Below are 23,306 nucleotides of genomic sequence, written 5' to 3' on the forward strand. Positions count from 1 at the left end.
CTCAAATTTACAGAATAGAAAGAAATCTTTCTTAATTCATTCTATGAAGCTAGCATATTCTTAATACCCATCTGAACTAAGACATGATACAAAAAAATAAAACTATAGATCAATCTTCACCTGTGAAGATGGACACAAAAATCCCAAGTAAAGTATCAGTAAATAGAACTTAGCGGATTAGAGCATAATTTATTATGACCATGAAAAGTTTACACCAACAATACAAGAACTGTTAAACTACAAAATTTATTAACATAACTCTTTATTTGTTCAACAAGTATATTCTAACTGCCTTATATGTGTCTGACTCTATGCTAGGTGCTGGGGATACAGCAGTACCAAATAAGGTAGGTTCATTCCCCCATGGAGCAATATCCTCATGGGAGAAAGAAACTCACTCAGAAGGAATTAAAGAGTTGGTGAAAGTGAAAGTCGGTCAGTGATGTCCAACTCTTTGCAACCCCATGAACTGTAGCCCACTGGGCTCCTCTGTCCATGGAATTCTCCAGGAAAGAATACTGGAGTGGGTTGCCATTCCCTTCTCCAGAGGATCTTCCCAACCCAGAGACTGAACCCAGGTCTCCCTCATTGCAGGTGGATTCTTTACCACTTGAGCTACCTGGGAGACTATGGTAAAACCAAGGGAGACTCACTTTAGATCAGGTAGCTAAGGAAGGCTTTTCTCAGAAGGGGCATTTAAGCTGAGTTGAAAAGCAACTGCTTGGACTTCCATAGTGACTCAGTGGTAAAGAATCTGCCTGCCAATGAGGAAGACACGTGTTCGATCCCTGATCCGGGAAGATCCCACATGCCGTGGGGCAACTAAGCTTGTGCACCACAACTACTAAGCTTGTGCTCCAGAGCCTGCGAGCCACGACTACTGAGTCCACAAGCCACAACTTTAAAGCCTGTGCTCCAAAACAAGAGAAGCCACCACAATGAGAAGCTCATGCACCACAACTAGAGAAAAGCCTGTGCAACAGCAAAGACCCAGCAGAGCCAAAAGGAAATTAAAAAAAATAATAAATGTTAGAAAAAGAAAAGCAACTGCTTGAGTATTTAAAGAACAAGAAGGATGATCAGGAAGGAGGCTAGGCCAGGTGCCCAGGGGAGAGAGGTGAGAGATGAAGGTAGGAGAAGGTAGATCAAACTGGGTCTTGAAGGTCACAGAAAGGAAAGGATTTTATTTTAAGAAGAATGGAAAGTCACAGAAGAATATTAAAGGAGAGTGAACGGTGCCATTTTATCCATTATTCACTCTCCACTTAATACCTAGGATCTACAAGCTGAAAATTTCAAGGGTCTAGGCAAATGTTTGGGATCTGAAAAAATATATTTACAAGTCCAAAATACAGAAAGAAAATTATAATCATAAAAATTAATAAATGCTTAAGTGTCCTCAGACTATAACACCAAGCAACACAATTCATTACGGTAAGCATTCCTTAAGTTTTCACTACATTTGAAAACAATTCTCACTTTGCAAAAAATGCTATGTTAATCACTAAAAAATCTTAGGGTAATTACAAATTAAGTCAGTTATTTGTAGCCAGAGAATGTCAGAAGCAAAACAATTAAAATTCTTTTAATCTATGATAGAAAAATAAATAAATAAAACCACATAAATAAATAAAACCACATATTTAATACGGGATGTGGATAGCTTTTAAATTGTTTCCTATAAAGTGGGACAAAAGTCTGTAAAACTTCCCAAAGTAAGCATTCCAAGGACCCACGCCGGTCTTACAACCACTCTAGACAGATCAGAGTTACATGTTCAAAAGCTGATCCTGGCTTCCCTATAGAAAATATGCTACTGAGGACCATGAGGAGAAGTAGAGACAAGTTGGAAGGCAACCATGGCCTTCTAGGTGAGGGAAGATAGCCTGGATCAGATGGAGGTAGTAGAGGTACAAAGAACATGCAACGTATTAAAAAGTAGAAGAGCTTCTATCATAAAGTAACTGGCTACTGCTGTTAATAAGAATGCAATCTGTGACCACAAAGTATAATAAGGCCAATTAACCCTTTTAAAAATAAGAGTCCAGGTTCTCGCCTCCAAGTCCAGGGTTAGGACCCAGCGCTTTCACTGCTGTGGCCCCAGATTCAATCTCTGGTTGGGGAACTAAGATCCTGTAAGCCAGATGGCAGAGACAAAAACAAAGACAAAAAAATCTCCAAACTCTGAAGTCACCATTCATTCATACAGTCAAGAACCATTTTTTAGGATGTACTATGTTTTAGGTACTATACTAGAACCAAGCCCAGGAGGGTACAAAGAGGATTTTAACACCCTGAAGGACAGAGATGTTCAAATTCATAATTAAAATATGGCATAATGAGTGCCATAATTAAAATACAAATAAAGATATAAGAGAGTTATGCTCTAGGAATACAAAGAACTGCTGTTAAGTCAGAAAAGGTTTCATAGAGGAGGTAAGATTTTAAACTGAGTCTCAAAGAATGAGTTGGAATTTGTCATGTAGAAAACATAGTTTTGGAGAAACTTAATACTGTTCTCCAAAGAAGTTATGCCATCTTATAATCCCACCAATAGAGCACAAAGGTTCCAATTTATCCACATCCTTGCCAGCATGTTATTTGGTTTTGATTTTTTTTGATAGTTGTCTCCTGACGGGTGTGAAGTGACGCCTCACTGTGGTTCTGATTTATACTTCCTTGCTGACTAGTGGTGCTGAGTGTCTTTACATGTGCTTACTGGCCACTTATGTTAGCATCTTGGAGAAATGTCTATTCAAGCCCTTTGGATATTTTTAAAGTATGTTATTTGATTCTTGTTGTTGTTGAGTTGTAGTTCTTTACATATTCTGGATATTAATCTCTTATTAGATACATGATTTGCAAATACTTTCTCCCATTCTGTAGGACACCTTTTCACTCTATGATTGTTCTTTGATGCACACAATTTTCAAAAATTTTTAAGTTTGATGTGGTTCCATTTGTCTATTTTTGCTTTTTTGCCTATGTTTTTGGTGTCCTATCCAAAAAACCATTGCAAGGCCAATGTCATGAAGCTTTTATCGTGTTTTCTTTCAGGAGTTTCAAAGTCTTAGGTCTTAAGCTTACATCTTTAATCCACTATGACAATTTTTTGTATATGGTGTAAGATAAGGGTCTAACTTGATCCTTTTGCAAATAGATACCCAAAATCCCCAACACCATATGTTGAAAAGACTGTCTGTTTCCCCCATTGAATGATCTTGGCACTCATGTCAAAGATTATTCAACATTATATAAAAGGGTTTATTTCTGGGGTTTCTATCTATTCCATTGGTCTATTTGTCTGTCTTAATGCCAGTACCACACTCTTTTTGATTACTGTAGCTTTGTAATATATTTTGAAATTAGGAATGTGAATTCTCCAACTCTGTTACTAATAACCAATTATTTTTATAAAATGTGCAAAGACAATATGTTTTTCCTCACAAACTTAACATAGATCGTTAACCACAACTTCTTTTCATTTTACCTCTTTTCACCATGATCTCCCCCTGTCGGTCGAATTAGTAGCTGTAGGCACTTGGGGGATTCCTAAATGGAAAGCCAAACTGATGATATATTGATTTTAGGTTTAATGGTAAATATTTATGTGGTCCTCAGTCACTTCCATGTGTGGCTGAGTTAAATTAACTGTCCTGTGTACAAAGATGTTGCTGGACCACTGAGCATGCTGACAGAAATGTGCAGGGTAGATCATACCATGATATAAATGTGTCAATTCAAAGAGTATTTCAGGGTAGTCAGTACACAAGAAAAAATGTAGCCTTGCAATCCTACAGGCCATATATGAACAATATTTGCTAGAGTTCTCCCAAAGTTGATAACAATCTTACAAGTTTATATCATGTCACCAATAGCAGCTGTCAACCTTACTTTGCTGAACAAGGTCCGCATAGTCAAAGTTATGGTTTTTCCAGTAGTCACGTATGGATGTGAGAGTTGGACCATAAAGAAGGCTGAGCATCGAAGAATTGATGCTTTTGAACTGTGGTGTTAGAGAAGACTCTTGAGAGTCCCTTGGACTGCAAGGAGATCAAACCAGTCAATACTTGAGGAAATTAATCATGAATATTCATTCAAAGGACTGATGCTGAAACTCCAATACTTTGGCCCCCTGATGCAAAGAGCTAATTCATTATAGAAGACCCTGATGCTGGGAAAGACTGAAGGCAAGAGGAGAAGAGGGCAACAGAGGATGAGATGGTTAGATGGCATCAACAACTCAATGAACATGAGTTTGAGCAAACTCTGGGAGACGGTGAAGGACAGCGAAGACTGGAGTGCTGCAGTCCATGGGGTCACAAAGAGTCAGACACAACTGGGCAACTGAACAATAGCAGCAGTAGTTGTGAAGCTGAAAGGAACGTTTAAAATCTATCAATAACAAAAAGCATACTTTGGTCAACCATGTTATAGAAGACATTGAATTATCTTTTTATCTCTTTTTAGAAAATGTCACAGAATTGTAATATGAAGAGGTAATCAAAGTGGAAGCAGCCAAAAAATGTTGGAAAAAAATTTCACAGCAACATGTTAGGGAAATATTAATACAAATGAATATAAAATTATGTTATTTTCTGAATTTTGTATTTGTCAATTCTTGAGTTGCCATTTTTGTGATTTCTTTCCTCATTGTAAATAAATATTCACTTCTGTACCTCTAATTAGGACTTCCCAGGTGGCATTAGTGGTAAAGAATCCGCCTGCCAATGCAGGAGACATAAGAGATGCAGGTTCAATCCCTGAGACACAGGTTCGATCGCCGGGTCAGGAAGATCCCCGGAGGAGGGCATGGCAACTCACTCCTGTACTCTTGCCCAGGGAATCCCATGGACAGAGGAGCCTGGCAAGCTACAGTCCATAGTCCCACAAAGAGTCAGACACAACTGAAGCGACTTAGCACACATGCACCTCTAATTATGTAAATGAAATTAATTTTTTTCTTTTTTAAAAATTTTATCGGGAGTATAGTTAATTTACAATGTGTTAGTTTCAGGTATACGGCAAAGTGATTCAGTTATACATATACATATACATATGTTCATTCCTTTTTAGATTCTTTTCTCATACACATTACAACAGAACACTGAGTAGAGTTCCCACTCTCGAACTATAGGTCCCTGTTGGTTATCTAATTTTCTTTTTCTTAAAGAGCATTCCCACAAAACCTAGATTTGTTCCTGGTCAGACAGAAGGGTCTCTTTGCTTGAACAAAGGCATGTAAGGGGTAAGGAAACCAGATATACATGGAAGATCTTATGGAGAGACACTGGGCAGGAGCAGGAAGATCTTTTAAACAGTAGAAGAAATATGTATAAGTAGGCTAAAGGCATCCTATGGAGGCCCTCAGAAGCAAAGAAAGACTTCAGGCTTGGATAGAAAATCTTTTCTTTTTTTTTTTCATTTCAAAATAAGCACAATCAACTGTTTTACAGGTAGGGACACTTAAGAGAGAACTGTGACAAAATTGGGTCTGTTGGGATATACTTAAGAAAGTACTGAATATAAAGTCAAACATGGCAGGTTATCGCTTTACTTTTCTTCTGCTGATAATGAATACAGTATTCTGGAGTTAGGATTTTTAGTCACCCCACCTCAGATTTTCAAAGTGAGTGTATAGAACAGGGATTCTTACTAGTCTGTGGAAACTTACTGATGTCCTCATTTATTTAATATACATTTATTGATGCTTTCTGGTGCCAACAGCAGTGACCATGTTGGCAAAAGTCTGTTCTTGTAGAGCTGAAGACAGAGCATAAACCCCTAGCCTGACCTTTCACCTTCCGCCACCTGCCTTCACGCTGTGCCTCCTCTTTACTACAATCTCTCCCTCATCACCCCCCAGCCTCCACCCACTGCTGCCCCAGTACTTCTGCCCAAACCGCAGCTCACAGAGACTCCGGCGGAAAGGGGAAAGGTGTGGTGCTTAGGGAAGAACGTGTGTCCAGACCCTCTAGCGAACATAAAACTTTCGGGAAACAAACATTACCCTCTCTTCATGATACCACTGAAAATTCCTGCAACTGAACATGCGCTTCTTTTGTCTATACTTACATAATCCTATGTTCAAAACATTTCACAACTACATGATAAGAGTAACATCTCGAAAAAGGCAGCCTTAAAACACCAATTTCAAGGAATTGGGCAAATACATCTTGCCTTTCAAGTAATGCTTTTCCATAAAGGCATATTATCTGTCCATAAGTAAAATATAAGCTAAATAAATAAGACTTTTAGTAAGTGAATTGTAGTTTTCTGAGAGACACATGTGCTACCCTATTCACTGTGTTTAAAGTCGGCACCTTTGCCTATAAAGACCAGCAATCCACACAGTGTACAGTCATTTGCAATTAGGAAACACAGGGAAAACCTCATAAAATACAGCTTAGAACTTAAAGACATTTTCAAACAATTAATTTAAGTGACTTCTGTGCAAACTAGAAAATTTATTAGCAAGTGAAAGTTTCCCAAAGACCTAGTACAAAATGTTTATGGTTATACTAAAACTTTCAGCAGCAAAAATTCCATGAGCATAAATAACTATCTATTGAACCTCTTTGTGGCATTTTCAAAATACCAATCAACTTGAAAATAACACTCACTTCTTTTCTCCCAAAAACAATATGAAGAGAGAAACCCAACCATTTCTCTGATGCCCAATTTATGACTGAAATTACAGAAGGTTTCAATTTGTTCTTAGTAAGTTTATTTCACCATGTACATATTTTAATGGTCCAAAGGCAGGGGGAAAGCTAATGAAAACTGATGGTAGAAAACAGAAAATAAAACATTAAACCGCCAAAAAACCCTTTCCTACGGCCAAATACCAAGGTCTGCGTTTTGAAGATAATTATCTATAAAGTGAGTAATGTGGAAATACTTTCATTTCCTCTGTATTTAGGAAATGCTACAAAGCTTCCCAAAGCCTTTATTATTTATTTTTGGCTATGCTGGGTCTTTGCGTGGTATGCGGGCCTTCTTCCCCAAACAGGGATCAAACCTGCACTGCCTGCATTGGCAGGTGAATTCTTAAGCACTGGACCAACAGAGAAGTACTTCTAAAGCCTTTAAGTAAGCTCCAAACAAACGGTTCTCTAAGAGTTCAGTGTTAAATTTGGTAGTCAGATATAAAACAAGGACTATCAACTGTAGAGATCTGCAAAAACTAAACTTTTAAAAGCTGCACCGCAGCATAAGATGAATGTGAAGAGAGAACTGTAGAAGGAGGAGTTAAGAGTACGAGCAGAAATAAAGGTAAGGACTAGCTATCAGAATTCATAAAAGGTCTAATAATAATTCAGAAAAATTAAAAGGACATTTTATAACTAGACATTTAAGTTGCAAAGAATGTAATTAGTTAGAAGAGAATCTAATCAAGACACTGGAGTTAAGACATTTAAAAAACAGAACCTCAAGCAGAAAGGATACTATATCACACTGGGGCATAAAAGGTAGTGTTGACTCTCCAAATTACATTCCTCTCTCTCAATCAACATAAAACTGTCTTCAACATTTAATTTCCTTACAGGTCTTCCTTGCAAGAATAGATTCTCTCTTAGAAAGAGACAAAAAAGATAGTACCCTAAGAAGAGTTGAAATACACAAACTGATATAATTAATCATATCACCAACACATAAAAAGGGGATAAAAAAAGTGCAAGTGTTTAAGTTACTCAGTTGTGTCCAACTCTTTGTGACCCAGTGGACTATAGCCCACCAGGCTCCTCTGTCCATAGGATTCTCCAGGCAAGAATACTGGAGTGGGTTGCCACTTCCTTAGAGGGGATCTTCCCAACCCAGGGATTGAACCTGGGTCTCCTGCATTGTCCCATCACAGATCACTGCCTTGTTGTGGTGAAGGGGCTTGTATAACTCAATGAAGCTATGAGCCATGCCGTGCAGGGCCACCCAAGACAGATGGGTTATCAGAGAGTTCTGACAAAATGTGGTCCACTGGAGGAGGGGACGGTAACCCACCCCAGTGTACTTGCCATGAGAATCTCACGAACTGCATAAAAGGACAAAAAGATATGACACTGAAAGATGAGTCCCCCAGGTCTGAAGGTGTCCAATATGCTACTGAGGAACAGTGGAGGAGAACTAGTAATAGCCCCAGAAAGAATGAAGTGTCTAGGCCAAGTGTAAACGATGCTCAGTTGTGGATGTGTCTGGTGATGAAAGTAAAATCCAATCCTGCCAAGAGCAGTATTGTGTAGGAACCTGGAACGTTAGGTCCGTGAATCAAGGTAAATTGGACATGGTCAAGCAGGAGACGATAAAAATAAATATTGACATCTTAGGAATCAGTGAACCAGAAATGGACCGATTAAATGGACCAGAATGGGTGAATTTAATTCGGATGATCATTGTATCGACTACTGTGGGCAAGAATCCCACAGAAAAAATGGAGTAGTGCTCACAATAAACAAAAAGAGTCCAAAATGCAAACGACAAAATGATCTCAGTTCATTTCCAAGGCAAGCCATTCAACATCACAGTAATCCAAGTCTATGCCCCTACCACCGATGCTGAAGAAGCTGAAGTTGATCAGTTCTATGAAGACCTAAAAGACCTCCTAGAACTAACACCAAAAAAAGATGTTCTATTCATCACTGGGGATTTTAATGCAAAAGTAGGAAGTCAAGCGATACCTGGAGTATCAGGCAAGTTTGGCTTTGAATAACAAAATGAAGCTGGGCAAAGGCTAACTGAATTCTGCCAAAAGAATGCACTGATCATAGCAATACCCTTTTTCAACAACACAAGAGATGACTTTACACATGGACATCACCAAATGGCCAATATCAAAAATAAAATTGTCCAACTGAGTGACTTTTACTTTCACTTTTGTAGTCAAAGATAGACAAGCTGTAAAGTCAGCAAAAACAAGACTTGGAGCTGACTGTGGCTCAGATCATCAGCTTCTCATAGCAAAATTCAGGCTTAAAACTAAAGAAATCGGGGGAAACCAGTAGGCCAGCCAGGTATGACTTAAATTCCCTATGAATATGCAGAGGAGGTAATGAATAGAATCAAGGGATTACACCCAGAAAACAGCGTGCCTGAAGAACTATGGACAGAAGTCTGTAATATTGTATAGGAGGCAGCAAACAAAATCATCCCAAAGAAAAAGAAAAGCAAGAAGGTAAAGTGGTTATCTGAGGAGGCTTTACAAATAGCTATGGTATCACCGACTCGATGGACGCGAGTTTGAGTGAACTCCAGGAGTTGGTGATAGACAGGGAGGCCTGGTGTGCTGCGATTCATGGGGTTGCAAAGAGTCAGACACGACTGAGTGACTGAACTGAACTGAACTGAAAGAAAGAAGAGAAAGCAAAAAGCAAGAGAGAAAGGGAAAGTTATATCCAACTAAATGCAGAGTGCCAAAGAACAGCACAGAGAGGGGTAAGGAGGCCTTCTTCAACGAACAGTGCCTAAAACTACAAGAAAACACAATAGAAGGGGAAATACTAGAGATCTCTTCAGGAAAATTGGAGATATCAAGGGAACATTTCACCCAAAGGTGGGCACAATATAGGACAGAAACAGTAGAGACCTAGTAGACGCGGAAGAGATCAGTAAGAGATGGAAAGAATACCCAGAAGAACTATACAAAAAAGATTTTCATGAACCAGATTACCATGATGGTGTGGTCAGTCACCCAGAACCAGACATTCTGGAGAGCAAGGTCAAATGGGCCTTAGGAAGCACTGCTGTTAATAAAGCTAGTGGATGTGATGGAATTCCAGTAGAACTATTCAAAACCTTAAAGGATGATGCCATCAAAGTGTTGCACTCAATATATCTGCAAATACGGAAGACTCAGCCATGGCCACAGGACTGGAAAAGGTCAATCCTCATCCTAATTCCCAAGAAGGGCAGTACTAAAGAATGTGCTAACCGTTGGACAATTGCACTTATCTCCCACGATAGCAAGGTCATGCATAAAATTTTGCATGCTAGGCTTCAGCATCATGCAAACCAAGAACTTCCAGATACCCAAGCTGGGTTTAAAAAAGGAAGAGGAACCAGAGATCAAATTGCCAATATTTGCTGGATCATAGAGAAAGCTAGGGAATTTCAGAAAACATCTACCTCTGTTTCATTGACTACATTAAAGCCTTTGACTGTGTGGATCAAAATAAACTGTGGAAAGTTCTTAAAGAGATGGGAATACCAGACCGTCTTACCTGACTCCTGAGAAACATGTATGCGGATCAAGAAGCAACAGTTAGAACACTGTATAGAACAACTTGTTGGTTCAAGATTGAGAAAGGAGTACAACAGGGCTGTCTGCTGTCACCCTGTTCGTTTAACCTATACGCTGAGCACATCATGAGAAATGCCAGGCAGGATAAGTTTCAAGCTGGAATCAAGATAGGTGGGAGAAACATCAACAACCTCAGATATACGGATGATACCACTCTAATGGCTGAAAGTGAACATGAACTAAAGAGCCTCTTGAGGGTGAAGGAGGAGAATGAAAGAACCAGCTTAAAACTAAGTATTAAAAATCTAAGACCATGGCATCTGGCCCCATTACTTCATGGCAAATAGAAGGGAAACGTGGAAGTAGGGACAGATTTCCTCTTCTTGGGCTCTAAAATCACTGCAAATGGTGACTGCAGCCATGAAATCAGAAGACGATTGCCTCTTGGCAGGAAAGCTATGACAGACCTAAACAGTGTGTTGAAAACAGAGAAATTACTCTGCCGACAAAGGTCCGTATAGTCAAAGCTATGGTCTTCCCAGTGGTCACATATAATTGTGAGAGCTGGACCATAAAGAAGGCAGAACACCAAAGAATTGATGCCTTTTAACTAGAGATGACTCCTGAAAGTCCCTTGGACAGCAAGATCAAACCAGTCAATCTTAAGGGAAATCAACCCTGTATACTCGCTGGAAGGACTGATGCTGAAGCTGAAGCTCCAGTATTTTAGTCACCTGATATGAACAGCTGACTAACTGGAAATGTACCTGATGCTGGGAAAGATTGAGGGCAGAAGAAGAAGAGGGCGTCAGAGGATGAGAAGGCTGGATGGTGTCACAGATGCAATGGACGTGAACTTAAGCAAACTTTAGGAGATGGTGAGGGACAGAGGCCTGGTGTGCTGCAGTCCATGGGGTAGCAAAGAACTGGACATGACTGAGCGACTGAACTGACGGACTGAGCAACTTTAACACCTTTTCACTTTCACTCAAAACACTGTAGTGTGAAAATAAGGACTTTGGAGCCAAGGGCAACCTGAGCTTCATTTCTTTTGTAACAAGGCAGTTTGGTTTAATTTATTTTATAACTTGAATTCTTGCTCTTTTTCATGATTAAGCAGAATACAGATGATTGAGAATTTGGTCTCATGTTTTCATAAAAGGATGAGATTTTTCTGTTCAGAGTCCTTTCTCTTATTTAAAGGAATGCTCTCCTAAATACCAACAAATGGCCTAATTGCTTTTGAGTACTATGAATAAATAAAACAATATAAAAGTCATTAATTTCGCATTCTTTTTTTGTACTAAGTCTTTGAAATCCAGGCTACATTTTACATTTAAACTTCTCAATCTGGTCGCTAATTTTCTTTATTGTGGTTAAAAAAAATAAATTTTACATCTTCACTATTTTTAAGTGTAAAGTTCAGTGGTGTTAAGTGTATCTGCTTTGTTTTGCAACAGATCACTAGAACTTTCTCATTTTGAACTCTATACCCATTAAATACTAATTCTTTCTCCTTTCTCCCCCTAGGACTTGACAACTACCACCTTCTACCTTCTGTTTCTATGACTACGTTAGACACCCCGTATGGGTGGCATACAGTACCGGTCCTTTGTGACTGGCTTGTTTTGCTTGGCACAACATCCTTAAAGTTCATGCACATTGTAGCATGTGACAAGATTTCCTTCTTTTTAAGGCTTCATAATAGTCCACTCTATGTATATACCACATTTTCTTTATCCATGCACCTGTTAATGGAATCTGGGTTGTTACACCTTTTGACTATTATGAATAATGCTGCAATAAATATGAATGTGTAAATATCTCTGAGAGATTTGTTTTTAAACAATAACCTTTCATAAAACGAACCAAAATAATTAAGAAAATTAAATCAATAAAAATTTACTAGAAAAATTGAGTTTTTTTAGTAGGTGAAAGACAAGTATCTCTTGAGAATATGACTGAATTTCAACATGGAGATTTAAAGCTTAGATTTGTTTTTAAGTTATATTAAAATTTTAAGGAAGAAATGAAAAAGAGAACAAACTCATTAATACATCAAAACTAACATCTAACTCCAAAATAATTTATAAGAAATGATATACCCACAGATATCTAGATCATTACTTGTATCAGAAGTAAAACCAAATCAAAATCCTGCCTGTGTAGAAATATTTTATCTGAGAAAGGAAAGTGAAGTCGCTCAGTCATGTCCTACTCTTTGCGACACTGTGGACTGTAGCCCACCAGGCTCCTCCGTCCACGGGATTCCCCAGGCAAGAATACTGGAGTGGGTTGCCACTTCCTTCTCCAGGGACTCTTCCCGACCCAGGGATTGACCCTGGGTCTCCTGCACTGCAGGCAGATGCTTTACCCTCTGAGCTACCAGGGAAGCCCTGCTATTTTATCTGAAATAGCTTTTAAATAAGGATGATCAGACACAACCTATAAACAAGTATCTGCTCGTGCTGAGTTTTAAAAAGTTGTAATAGTTTTATATTTCAGTTCAGTTCAGTTCAGTCTCTCAGTCGTGTCCAACTCTTTGTGACCCCATGAACTGTAGCACGCCAGGCCTCCCTGTCCATCACCAACTTCCGGAGTCCACCCAAACCATGTCCATTGAGTCGGTGATGCCATCCAACCATCTCATCCTCTGTCGTCCCCTTCTCCTCCTGTCCTCAATCTTTCCCAGCATCAGGGTCTTTTCAAATGAGTCAGCTCTCTGCATCAGGTGGCCAAAGTATTGGAGTTTCAGTTTCAATATCAGTCCCTCTGATGAACACCCAGGACTGATCTCCTTTTGGATCTCCTTGCAGTCCAAGGGACTCTCAAGAGTCTTCTTCAACACCACACTTCAAAAGCATCAATTCTTCTGCCCTCAGCTTTCTTTATAGTCCAACTCTCACATCCATACATGACCACTGGAAAAACTACAGCCTTGACTAGATGGACCTTTGTTGGCAAAGTAATGTCTCTGCTTTTTAATATGCTGTCTAGTTTTATATTTAACCCAGTGTTAAACATGTCATGTGATCAATATTATGTGGCAATAAACTCGGTTTGTCTGATTTTCTCCAATAGCTCATAAGTGAATATACTCAAAAAAATGATTATAGATAACATTAATAGTAAATAAACCTCATTAAAAAGCAAATATATTCAGACTATATAAATAAACAAATGTTTAAAGTTGTATACTCTGCTAAATCTTATTCACATGTACACCAGCAATCAGCACAACTGATCCAAACGTTAACAATTTAGCACAAACATTTTCAATATCAGAAGTCAATTATTTTTTCAAGAAAGCTTTCTACATGCTTAGCTGCCTTACACTGCCTGTTGACAGAACTTATACCATTGAAATAAACGTCACAGAAATAAAATTTCTTCAAGACTTCCAGAACCTATGGTAAAAATGTTAGATGAAGAAGGAAAGTGGCACAGATCAGCTAACAAATAATTTGAGACCTAATCCTTACTAGAATTTACTCTGTGACCTGCGAGTTATATAATCCCTGTGCTCCACCTGCCTCCATACGTGAAACAGGCTATCTATACACGCTAATACCAATGAATGGCAGCCATTTGGAAAACCCATTTAGAAAAAAATTAAGTTAGATCTCTGCCTCTCACCAAAGACAAAAACGAGTACCAGTTCAGTTAAAGGTCTAAATGTGAAAAATACAGTAGAAATACTCAGGACATTTTATCATGTTAGAGTAGAAGGGACTTCTCTAGACAAGCATGAAACACAGAAACCATAAAGGCTGATTTTACTACATAAAAATTTAAGTGGTCTATTAGTATGAAAGATGCCTCAATGTTGAACAATAAGGCCTGGGAGAAAATATTTAAACATCTTAAAAGACAAAGGTTAATATCTACACTTTGTAAAGGGTTCCTACAAAGCTATCAAAACAAACATTCCAAAAGAAAAGTGGGAATCATATGTAAACAGGTGGTATAAGATATAAAAATCAACAGCCAAGAGACTAACAAGATATTCCATCTTATTAGTAAGAATAAAAGTGCAAATTAAAGCCATAAAATATTAGAGTGGCAAAAATTCGGAGATAAATAATTTTACTGTCATTAACAGTGTGGAGGAACGGGTACTCTCACTGCAGATGGAAATGAACATTGATCGAGTTCTTTTGAACAGTAATTTGATAGCAGCTACCTCCTTGTAAAAAAACACAGCCCATGAGCCAAACAGCTCCATATCTAGAAATTTATTCTACAGAAATACATTTGTGTATAAAGATATAATAATAAAGATGTTAAAAAAAGTATTAATATTTTTAATAATCAAAGAAGTGCAAGTCACCAAAATATTTATTAGAGAATGATTATAACAGAATGTACTTCTGCAGATGTTTAAAGGAATGAAATAGACTGCAAAAGATGTCAAATGAAAAAAGTAAGTCTCAAAGAATGTTAGAAAAAAAATCTGTTTAGTTGTTTTTCTAAATACACAGAAAAAGTTTCAGAAGATGAAGAAGAAAGGTAGGGTAGAAGAAGCGAATAATTCTAAATTCACGCTTACTGTTTGAATGTTTTATGATGACCAAATATTACTTTTATAATTAAAAAAATAAAAGAACAGATGGGAATTTCGTAAGTCATTCAGCAATATGTCACTCACAGCATCCAGAATGTAGTATTCAGTTCCTAGATCCTACTATCCGGATGGAATGATCCTTTGCTAACTGCAGTTCTGAGACACAAAAAATAAAATTTTTCAATCTGTTTATTTCTGTTGCCTCAAACAAAACAACACAGCCACTTTGCTCCCAACTCCCACAAAAGAAGTGGGCAGGTGTATGGGAGGAAGACCCAGCAAGAATATTCATTTCTGCTTTATCATTTCAATATATGATAGCTGACCAAGCCCAGGAAAAAAAAACTCACAAAACAAAATTAAACAAGATTGATCTGTGAAAAGGCAGAGACTTGTGAAAACAAAACTATCAAGGGAGAATGGTTAAGTATACAACCCATGATGTTTCAGTCTGCTGGAGCCATCTGAAGCTCTCTAAAAGAAGTATAGTTTGTATAATGTAAAACTTGTGGGAGAATCTGCCCCAGCAATGTTTCCTGAATACCTAAAGGGGCTGATTCAGGATAGGGGTTACTGGAGCAGGTTTTTGAAGATAAAGACTGGTTTGTTTGGGAAATGGATACCCTTCAGAGAATAGGAACTTCACCTGTGTTTTAAAAATAGGCTTTGTGCCATTTTCCTTGTTTCCCCCAACTCACTCTTAGCCATGAGACTTTGATCTTGACAACTGCAGTTTTGCTGGCCACAATACTTTTCAGGAACATAGTTCCCGACGTTGGCAAAGAATCTGAGTTCAAGAGATATCATAAAACACTTTAAAGTCAGAAAGATTCAATTCAGATCCTAACTTCTGTTTCAAGGTGCATTATCGCAGGCAAGTTACCCACTCCAGTATCTGAAGTGGAGACGCTGTGAAGGGTGGAAAAAACACCGGCAGTGTCTAAGCAAAGTTCTTGTGCACAGAAAACTCTTGTCAAATGGGAGCAAGGATTTTTCTATTATAAGACCTTTGACCTAAGTGTAGGAGTGGAGAGTGAATAGCGGGCAGGGCACCTGAAGTGCTCCTGTAATTCTACTGGGACTAGATGTTAGGCTTTCTAATTTGCTAAAGATGAATTGATTCCATCCACCCATGCAGAATATAAGTGCATTTGACAGAATACAGCAAAGTTAGGATTTATATTGTAAGCTATTTTTAAAACTGCCTGGTTAGCAAATTAAACCAGCTGTGAAAATATCCTGGTTTCCATTCACAACAAATACAAGACAAGCATTCTCCTTTAATGAACCTGGCCTTGTGGCAGCATAGCATATTCTGCATAATTCATTCCAAAGGGTTTCGGAGACAAAATTTTCATAGGACGGACCAAAACTATTTTCGAGGGAAAAAAAAAAAAAGATGAGAGAAAAGAGTTTCTCTCTACAGATTTTCAGTGAATTCCACAAGTCACTGTCCCAATAACTTAGAAGACTACTGTCTGAATAAAAAATGGTAGTTATGTCAGTACTTGAAGCCAGTCTTAACTGTTTTTCCTTTAAAAGGGCATATGAAACACCAGTCTGCTCTGCAACATAATTTTTCAAGTTCTGTGACAGAGGGAGGAAAAAATCTACTCACTGCCACCAGAAAGCTACCCAGAGGACTCTCAATTTCAGATTTAGAACTTATCACTCCTTAAGAAGTTAGAGGAGAGATCCTGAATTATTTAGAATGTTGGCTAAGTCATATTATTTATAATTCCTGTTCCTCTGGGGAAACAATTTGTTATTTCAACAAAGATCAGAAGTATAAATAACTAAATGGAACAGAATTTCAGGAAGTACTATTTAAATAAATTCACACTTAGAATGCAGGGAAACAGTCTATTAATTCAGTTCACTTCATAAAGACAATGCTAAGAAAAGGATATACCATTTTACACTATCTTTGGAAATCAACCAGACTGAGTTAGTTCAATTTGAAACATCCTAAGCCTTAAAGCCTTTGCTAAAGCGTAACATAAATTTTAATTAGTCAAGTGTGAAAAACTACAAAGCCAACTTTCTTGCCCCTCCAGTTAGTCTGTCTATAAACAGAAGCAATGCATTAACAGCCACCAAAGCAACTGGGGAGGAGTTTCACCATGTACCCAACATATACACCCCTTGCAAACATGCTCTCAGCAGGTTTAACCAAAGTACTTCTGAAGATCTGTAATAAGACCCTTCTTAAATAAACCGTGACTCACTGTTTGCTTTCTTCACCAGGAGGTGGAGTCTTGCCATGCCCTTCCATTACAAAATCCTCCTGTTCCACCTGCAAAGTCAAGCACCACAGGTCAGCAGCAGTCAGGAACCAAGATGCAGTCACTTCCAAGTGCAGGGCCTGTGCTTACAGAACCACATGGCATTCCACTACATGCCTAACTAGAACATGAGCCCCAGTCAAAGGTTTCCTTCTCCATGTTTGTATATGGCATCTCTCCTTGCGTGACCAGATTTGCAGAATAAAAAAAGGAAGCATGTTGATTTGCAATTCATAACTGTGACAAAAGGTCAGCATCCAGAATATAATTTAAAAAAAAAATGCTATGAAACAGTAAGAAAAAGAGCCTACCAGAAAACTCTACAAAATAACTGAGTATGAATTTCACTTAAGAGGATGCATACATGGCCCTAAATAAATGAAAAGATGTTCAGTCTCCTGTCAATCAGGAAAATGCAAATTAAAACCACAGAGAGATACCATTTCACCACCACCAGGCTGGCTGAAGTGTAAAAGTTGGGCAATACCAAGTGTTGCCAAGGGTGCAGAGCAACAGCAGCTCTCGCCCATTCCAGCGGGAGGGGAACTGGTGCCGCTGTTTTTAAGTAGTCTGCCATTATCTACTACACGTGATTACATGCTTACTGTACAAACCAGTGACCACGCTTCTAGATATATACCCTAAAGAAACGTTTGTGCATAAATACGAAAGTATTTTTAGCAGCACTATTTTTAACAGGAAAAAAATAAACTTTCATCAACACTAAAAGTAGACAAATAAGCAATGGTGTTTTAAGACAATAAAATATAATACTGCATGAAAATGAATGAACTACAGCAACACGCCTCAACCTGGATGAGTTAAAAAACACAATACGAGGTGAAAGAAGCAAGTCACAGAAGAATACAAATCCAGTATAAATCTATTAACATAAATTCAAGTATATAAATTTTAAAATCACACATATGTATATATAAAGACACATATGTATATTTATAGTTTATAAAACTATAAAGAAAAGGGAATAACTATTACAAAATTTAGGCTAATTAGTATCTTAGGGAATCGGGAGGATTCAATCAGGAAGGGGCACATGGTTTCTAGGGTATAGATTCTATTTCTTGGCCTATGTAGTAGGTATATGGGTGTTTATTTTATAATTATTTTTGTAACTGTGTGTTTTTCTTTTCTCTTTCATAAGTATGGTTTATTTCTGAATACAATTTTCAAAAGAAGAAACAAAGCATTCTATTATTCCAGATGGTTTATTGCTCAATAAAGGAAACTAAGTGGCAAAGACAGAGCTACCTCCACAAACTGAGACGATTAGTCCTATGAAAACTTCCCCCAAAGGCATAATTTTTAAAAAGTCAAACAAAAGTATTCAAGGAGAGAGATCTCAACAGACGTATTCAAGGATTATTCCCTACTTAGAAAAATACTACCCACTGTTGCTGTTGTTCAGTCGTGTCCGAATCTTTGCGACCCAATGGAAGGCAGCACGCTGGGCTTCCCGGTCCTTCACCATCTCCCGAAGCTTGCTCAAACTCGTGTCCATTGAGTCGGTGATGCCATCCAACCATTTCATTCTCTGTCGCCCCCTTCTCCTCCTCCTGCCCTCAATCTTTCCCAGCAATCAAGGTTAATTCATTTTTATTGGAGCATAGTTGCTTTACAATGTGTTAGTTTCTACTGCACAGCAAAGTGAATCAGCCATACATGTACTTATATCTCCTCCCTTTTGGGCCTTCTTCCCATTCAGGTCATCACATTAAGTAGAGTTCCCTGTGCTATTTCTTTTAACAGAAACTAGTAATCTGGAAGATAGACAACAATAATACAGACACACACCATAATGACACCCAAATAAAACAAAAGGCTTTCCAGTTCTGCAACCCTCCCTCTGCAGCCTTCATTTCTCAGAAATACTGGAGAAGATGGAAGAGTATTAAGAGGCTAAGTTTCAGAAAGAACAGAAAAATTGAGATTTTTAATGGAAAAAATCTCCTTTCCATTAAAAGGAAAAACTGGAGGAATTGTAAGTAAGAATAATAAAAGACGCACACTGCGAAATTCAAACCAGGTTTCGACTTCTATTCTTTTCTGTGGACTTCCTGATCCTGGAGCCCACCAGGCTTTGCTATGGAGAGACAGGATTCTCCCATTCTAAATTTACAGTGATCTAAACCTCTAGAAGAAAAAAACATGGTTACAATGTTGCAAAGGGAACTTTATGAGGACGTAGAGATGATCTTTGTCTAGGTCTTGGTTACATGAAAGTACACATATGTGAAAAAAATCAATGAACTGTGCATTTTCTGAACTTTACAAATAAATGTTATGCCTCAATTAGGAAAAACAGATGGCAAACTCTTTAAAGTTTCTTGCAATAATTTTCTCAAAGAACGACTATTTTCTATATACTATGAAATTTTCTCAATCTTTCATCTCTAAAAATCCTTTCCAATTAAAGACCGCTACATTGTGGACTCGGCCTCTGCTTAGATGTTTTTTAAAGGCTTATCTATAACCAATTTTTAATAACCACAATAATGACAAGAAGCAATAATCAAAAAGCCCACAGTTTCAACAAGCTCCCCTATAATGACTTTCAAATCTTTAACTGCAGCCCCCATAAAGTGCATGAAAGCTGCTCAGCCATGTCTGACTCTTTGTGACCCCAGGGATTGTAGCCTGCTGGGCTCCTCGGTCCCTGGAATTCTCCAGACAAGAATACTGGAGTGGGTTGTCATTCCCTTCTCCAAAGGATCTTCCTGACTCCGAGACAACCCATGTCTTCTGCATTGCAGGCAGATTGTTTACCATCTGAGCCACCAGGGAAGCCCCCATATTTTATTAGTCTCCACTTGGATGGTCCAATAGGTCCAAAAGGAAACACCATCTTTGTCCTTAGATTTCCTCTCTTTTTTATATCTGCTATGTCTGTAAATGGTACTATCATTCACCAAGATCCTCAAACAGGAAACTGATAATCGAGGTTACAGGCCCTCCACCTCCCCTCCTTAACCCCTTAACTTCCTTATTAATCACTAAGTACAGTGGCTTCTATCTCTTACACACACTCATCACCCGTTCTTTATCCTCTTTAACTGCCATAGGTAAAGACAGCTTCTCTAAATCTCACTACTACAAAAGCCTTCTCACTAGTCTTTGTCCTTCGGGTCCCATCTTATTTCAATCCATCCTCCAAATCACTTCCATCAAATGCAAACTGTAAAATGCAAACAAGATCACATCACTCTCCTTGAAATTCTTCACTCTTATCACCTCTCTTGAGGGATAAAAGTTCAGTTCATTTGCCTAAGTAAGCTTTTTTATCGCCCCTGCCTCACTCACCCATTCTGAACGCCTGGTGGAGCACACACCAACTTCTCGGCCCTTTGTGCCTTTACATATAATGTCTCTTTTTGCCTAGAAGCCCTGGTCTTCTGCCTCACGTTCACTTCACATTCCTGCTCATTCTTTCAAGTACCAATTAAAATGCTTTTCCCCAGAAGACAGTATCTCCTTCACCAGGGTTCTTACCTTTTCTCACTGTCCAGCATCTCAGAAGGCAACAAAAATGGTCCAGAAAGATCACTGCTCCTTACTGCCAATTCCTGTTTTTCTCAAGACCATTTCCTTCTTTATTCTCTTCCACCTCTTTATTTCTTGTCTCTTCCCATCTTTATTTCTTTTCTACAAATGTCTTGAACACTTTGGGACTTAATTTGATGATCTCCACCATTCCTCTCCCTTGACCTCATCTTCAGAAGCTTAAATATTTTCATTCATAAAACTTACACCATGGGGAGGGAGAGGGTGGGACAAATTGAGAGAGTAGCATTGAAACATACACATTACCATATGCAAAATTAGACAGGCAGTGGATACTTGCTGTATGATGCACGGAGCTCGAACTCTGTGCTCTGTGACAACCTAGAGGGGTGGGATGGGGTGGGAGATAGGAAGGAGACTCAAGAGAGAAGGGACAAACGTATACTTATGGCTGATTCATGCTGATATATGGCAGAAACCAACATAACATAGTAAAGCAATTGTGCCCCAGTTAAAAATAAATAAAAAACAAAACAAAACAAAAAGAAAACTTACACCATATTCTCGCCTTTCTCTCACTTCCATTCATCTGTTTAACAAGTATTTGTTGGGTACATATTACATGCTAGGTGCTGTGGTAAAGAAGACAGTTTTTGCCCCACCCCCTTGAAACTTGCAGATTGGTGGGAAAGACAAACCAGTCAATTACAAAACAGCCAGAGAATGCAATTGAACAACTTAAGGAAGGAAGGGCACTAAACTCAGTCTACAGGCATCAGATTACTCTAGACCCATCCTAGGCAGCTTCATCTCCTTCCTGCTTTAATGAGGAGGTGGGCAGGACTCGAGGCTGGGTCTTGCCATCCATCCGGACCTCTCCACACTGAGGTCCATGAACTCTGAGATCCGCCTCTGACCACAAGAACCTCTTCCACTCCTCCCCTCCACTTGAATCTGTAAGGAGTCTTCATTGTCCCATCTAGTTCTGTGGTTTTCCTCTTCCCTCACTGTGTATTCAGAGCTCTAGCCGACAGGCATCTTGGTGACTTTTCTCGGCAATGTCCTAAATTCGCTCACCACCAACTTGTCCTTAGGACATCCCTGTCTTGCCAAATCCTTCTCCTTTTCCCCTTCAGCTTCTGGAGTGCAGAGCTGGAGGAAGTTACAAAACTGGTTCCTTTACAAATCATACCAATTAACTTGCACTCAGGGCTGACATTCAGCACCTCTGCCTGGACAGCCTGTCCTCATCCCGTCTTTCTGGTGAACTTCCACTTAACCTTCAAACCCTGGTTGCAAAGTTACTTGTTTTAGGAAGTGTTTTCTGCTATCTCCCAGCACTTCCTCTTCCTCCCTTTCCCCGTGCTCCTTCCCAGTAGCTCCGGAAAGGCCTGGCAAGCAGCTGTGATCCTTGGCTCACCTGCTGGCCCCCTGCTGTTGAGCCCAGGAGGGAAACAATGTAACTTCTGTCAGTGGATCCTTCCCAGACTCTAACACAGGCCTTCTGGTCCATCATTCGTTCTTTCAACAAAACTTCCCAATGCCTTCTAGGTGCCAGGACTGGGCTGAATGACTGACCTACTGTACCACATCCTTCACTCATCTATCCTGTACCTTTTCTGCTCTCTTCAAAGACATCAAATCCACCCACTAGGCATTCTCCCTAAGTCCATCCTTTCTGAAGATGACAATGCCTACGAATATCTTGTGAGCCTATCCAATACAAAGTTCCAAAAGCCCCTTATTTTTTCTCTGGGGATTATACCTTAAACCTCTGCATCTTCACCCATTTCCTCCCTCGACTGCTCTGCAAGGTTAACCTCACCACTTGTTGCTAAACTCATGACCTACACCATACTGCCTCCTCTGGGATCTTATTATCTAAGGAACCCTTCTTTCTCCCTTTCTAGTAAACCCATCTCCTCAACCTACAAATACTTCATAATCTCTATCTATAATTTTATTTATGTATTTATTTGTGGCTCTGTTGGGTCTTCATTGCTGTGTGGGCTTTTTCTCCAGCTGCAGCAAGCAGGGGCTACTCTCTAGCTGAGGCACGTGGGCTTCTCATTGCGGTGACTTCTCTTGCTGTGGAGCAGACGCTCCAGGGCACATGGACTTCACTAGTTGCGGCACATTGGCTCAGTAGTTGTGATTCCTGGACTATAGAGCACAGGCTCAATAGTTGTGGCACACAGGTTTAGCTGCTTCTTGGCATGTGGGGTCTCCCCAGATTAGGGATCGAACCTGTGTCTCTGGCACTGGCAGGTGGATTCTTTACCACTGAGCCACCAGGGAAGCCCAATCTCTTCTATTCTGAAAAAGTTATTTTTGGCCTTATAACCTCTCCAGATATCCTCCTATTTTTCCCCTTCCCTTTACTATCCAAATTCTTAAAAGAATAAACCACACCCCATCACTTCCATGTTCTCACCACTGAGCATGCTCTTCTGCTGCCACCCCACAACACAAACGTACCTCCCTTCTCCCATCCTCCCAATATAAATCACAATTTTTGTTCAAATTAATATTCAGTTCTAACAATGCTATTACTCAGTAAATAACATATACAGCTGAATCATAAGGAATAAGTTTCCTTTCTTGGATATTTTTTCTTTTCCCTGGAACTAAAAATTACTACTTCGTCTTATACTTTCTATCAAATTTTTTTAACTTGGTATTTATTATGTGTTTTCACTAATTCACC

The 23,306-nt window shown here is 39.0% G+C and overlaps 1 protein-coding gene across 4 annotated transcripts in view; it reads right to left on the bottom strand.

The window, feature by feature from the left end:
- The window catches only part of TNRC6B (trinucleotide repeat containing 6B), a 251,526-nt gene that overhangs the window by 139,258 nt on the left and 88,962 nt on the right, over window positions 1–23,306 (bottom strand). For all 4 annotated transcript variants that reach the window (XM_027540719.1, XM_027540716.1, XM_027540721.1 and 1 more), the window contains one exon: window positions 17,024–17,091. In XM_027540719.1, coding sequence (XP_027396520.1) covers window positions 17,024–17,091 — 68 coding nt within the window. The remainder of the gene's footprint in view (window positions 1–17,023; window positions 17,092–23,306) is intronic.

Source organism: Bos indicus x Bos taurus, chromosome 5 (assembly GCF_003369695.1).
Source record: "Bos indicus x Bos taurus breed Angus x Brahman F1 hybrid chromosome 5, Bos_hybrid_MaternalHap_v2.0, whole genome shotgun sequence".
Taxonomy (NCBI): Eukaryota; Metazoa; Chordata; class Mammalia; order Artiodactyla; family Bovidae; genus Bos; species Bos indicus x Bos taurus.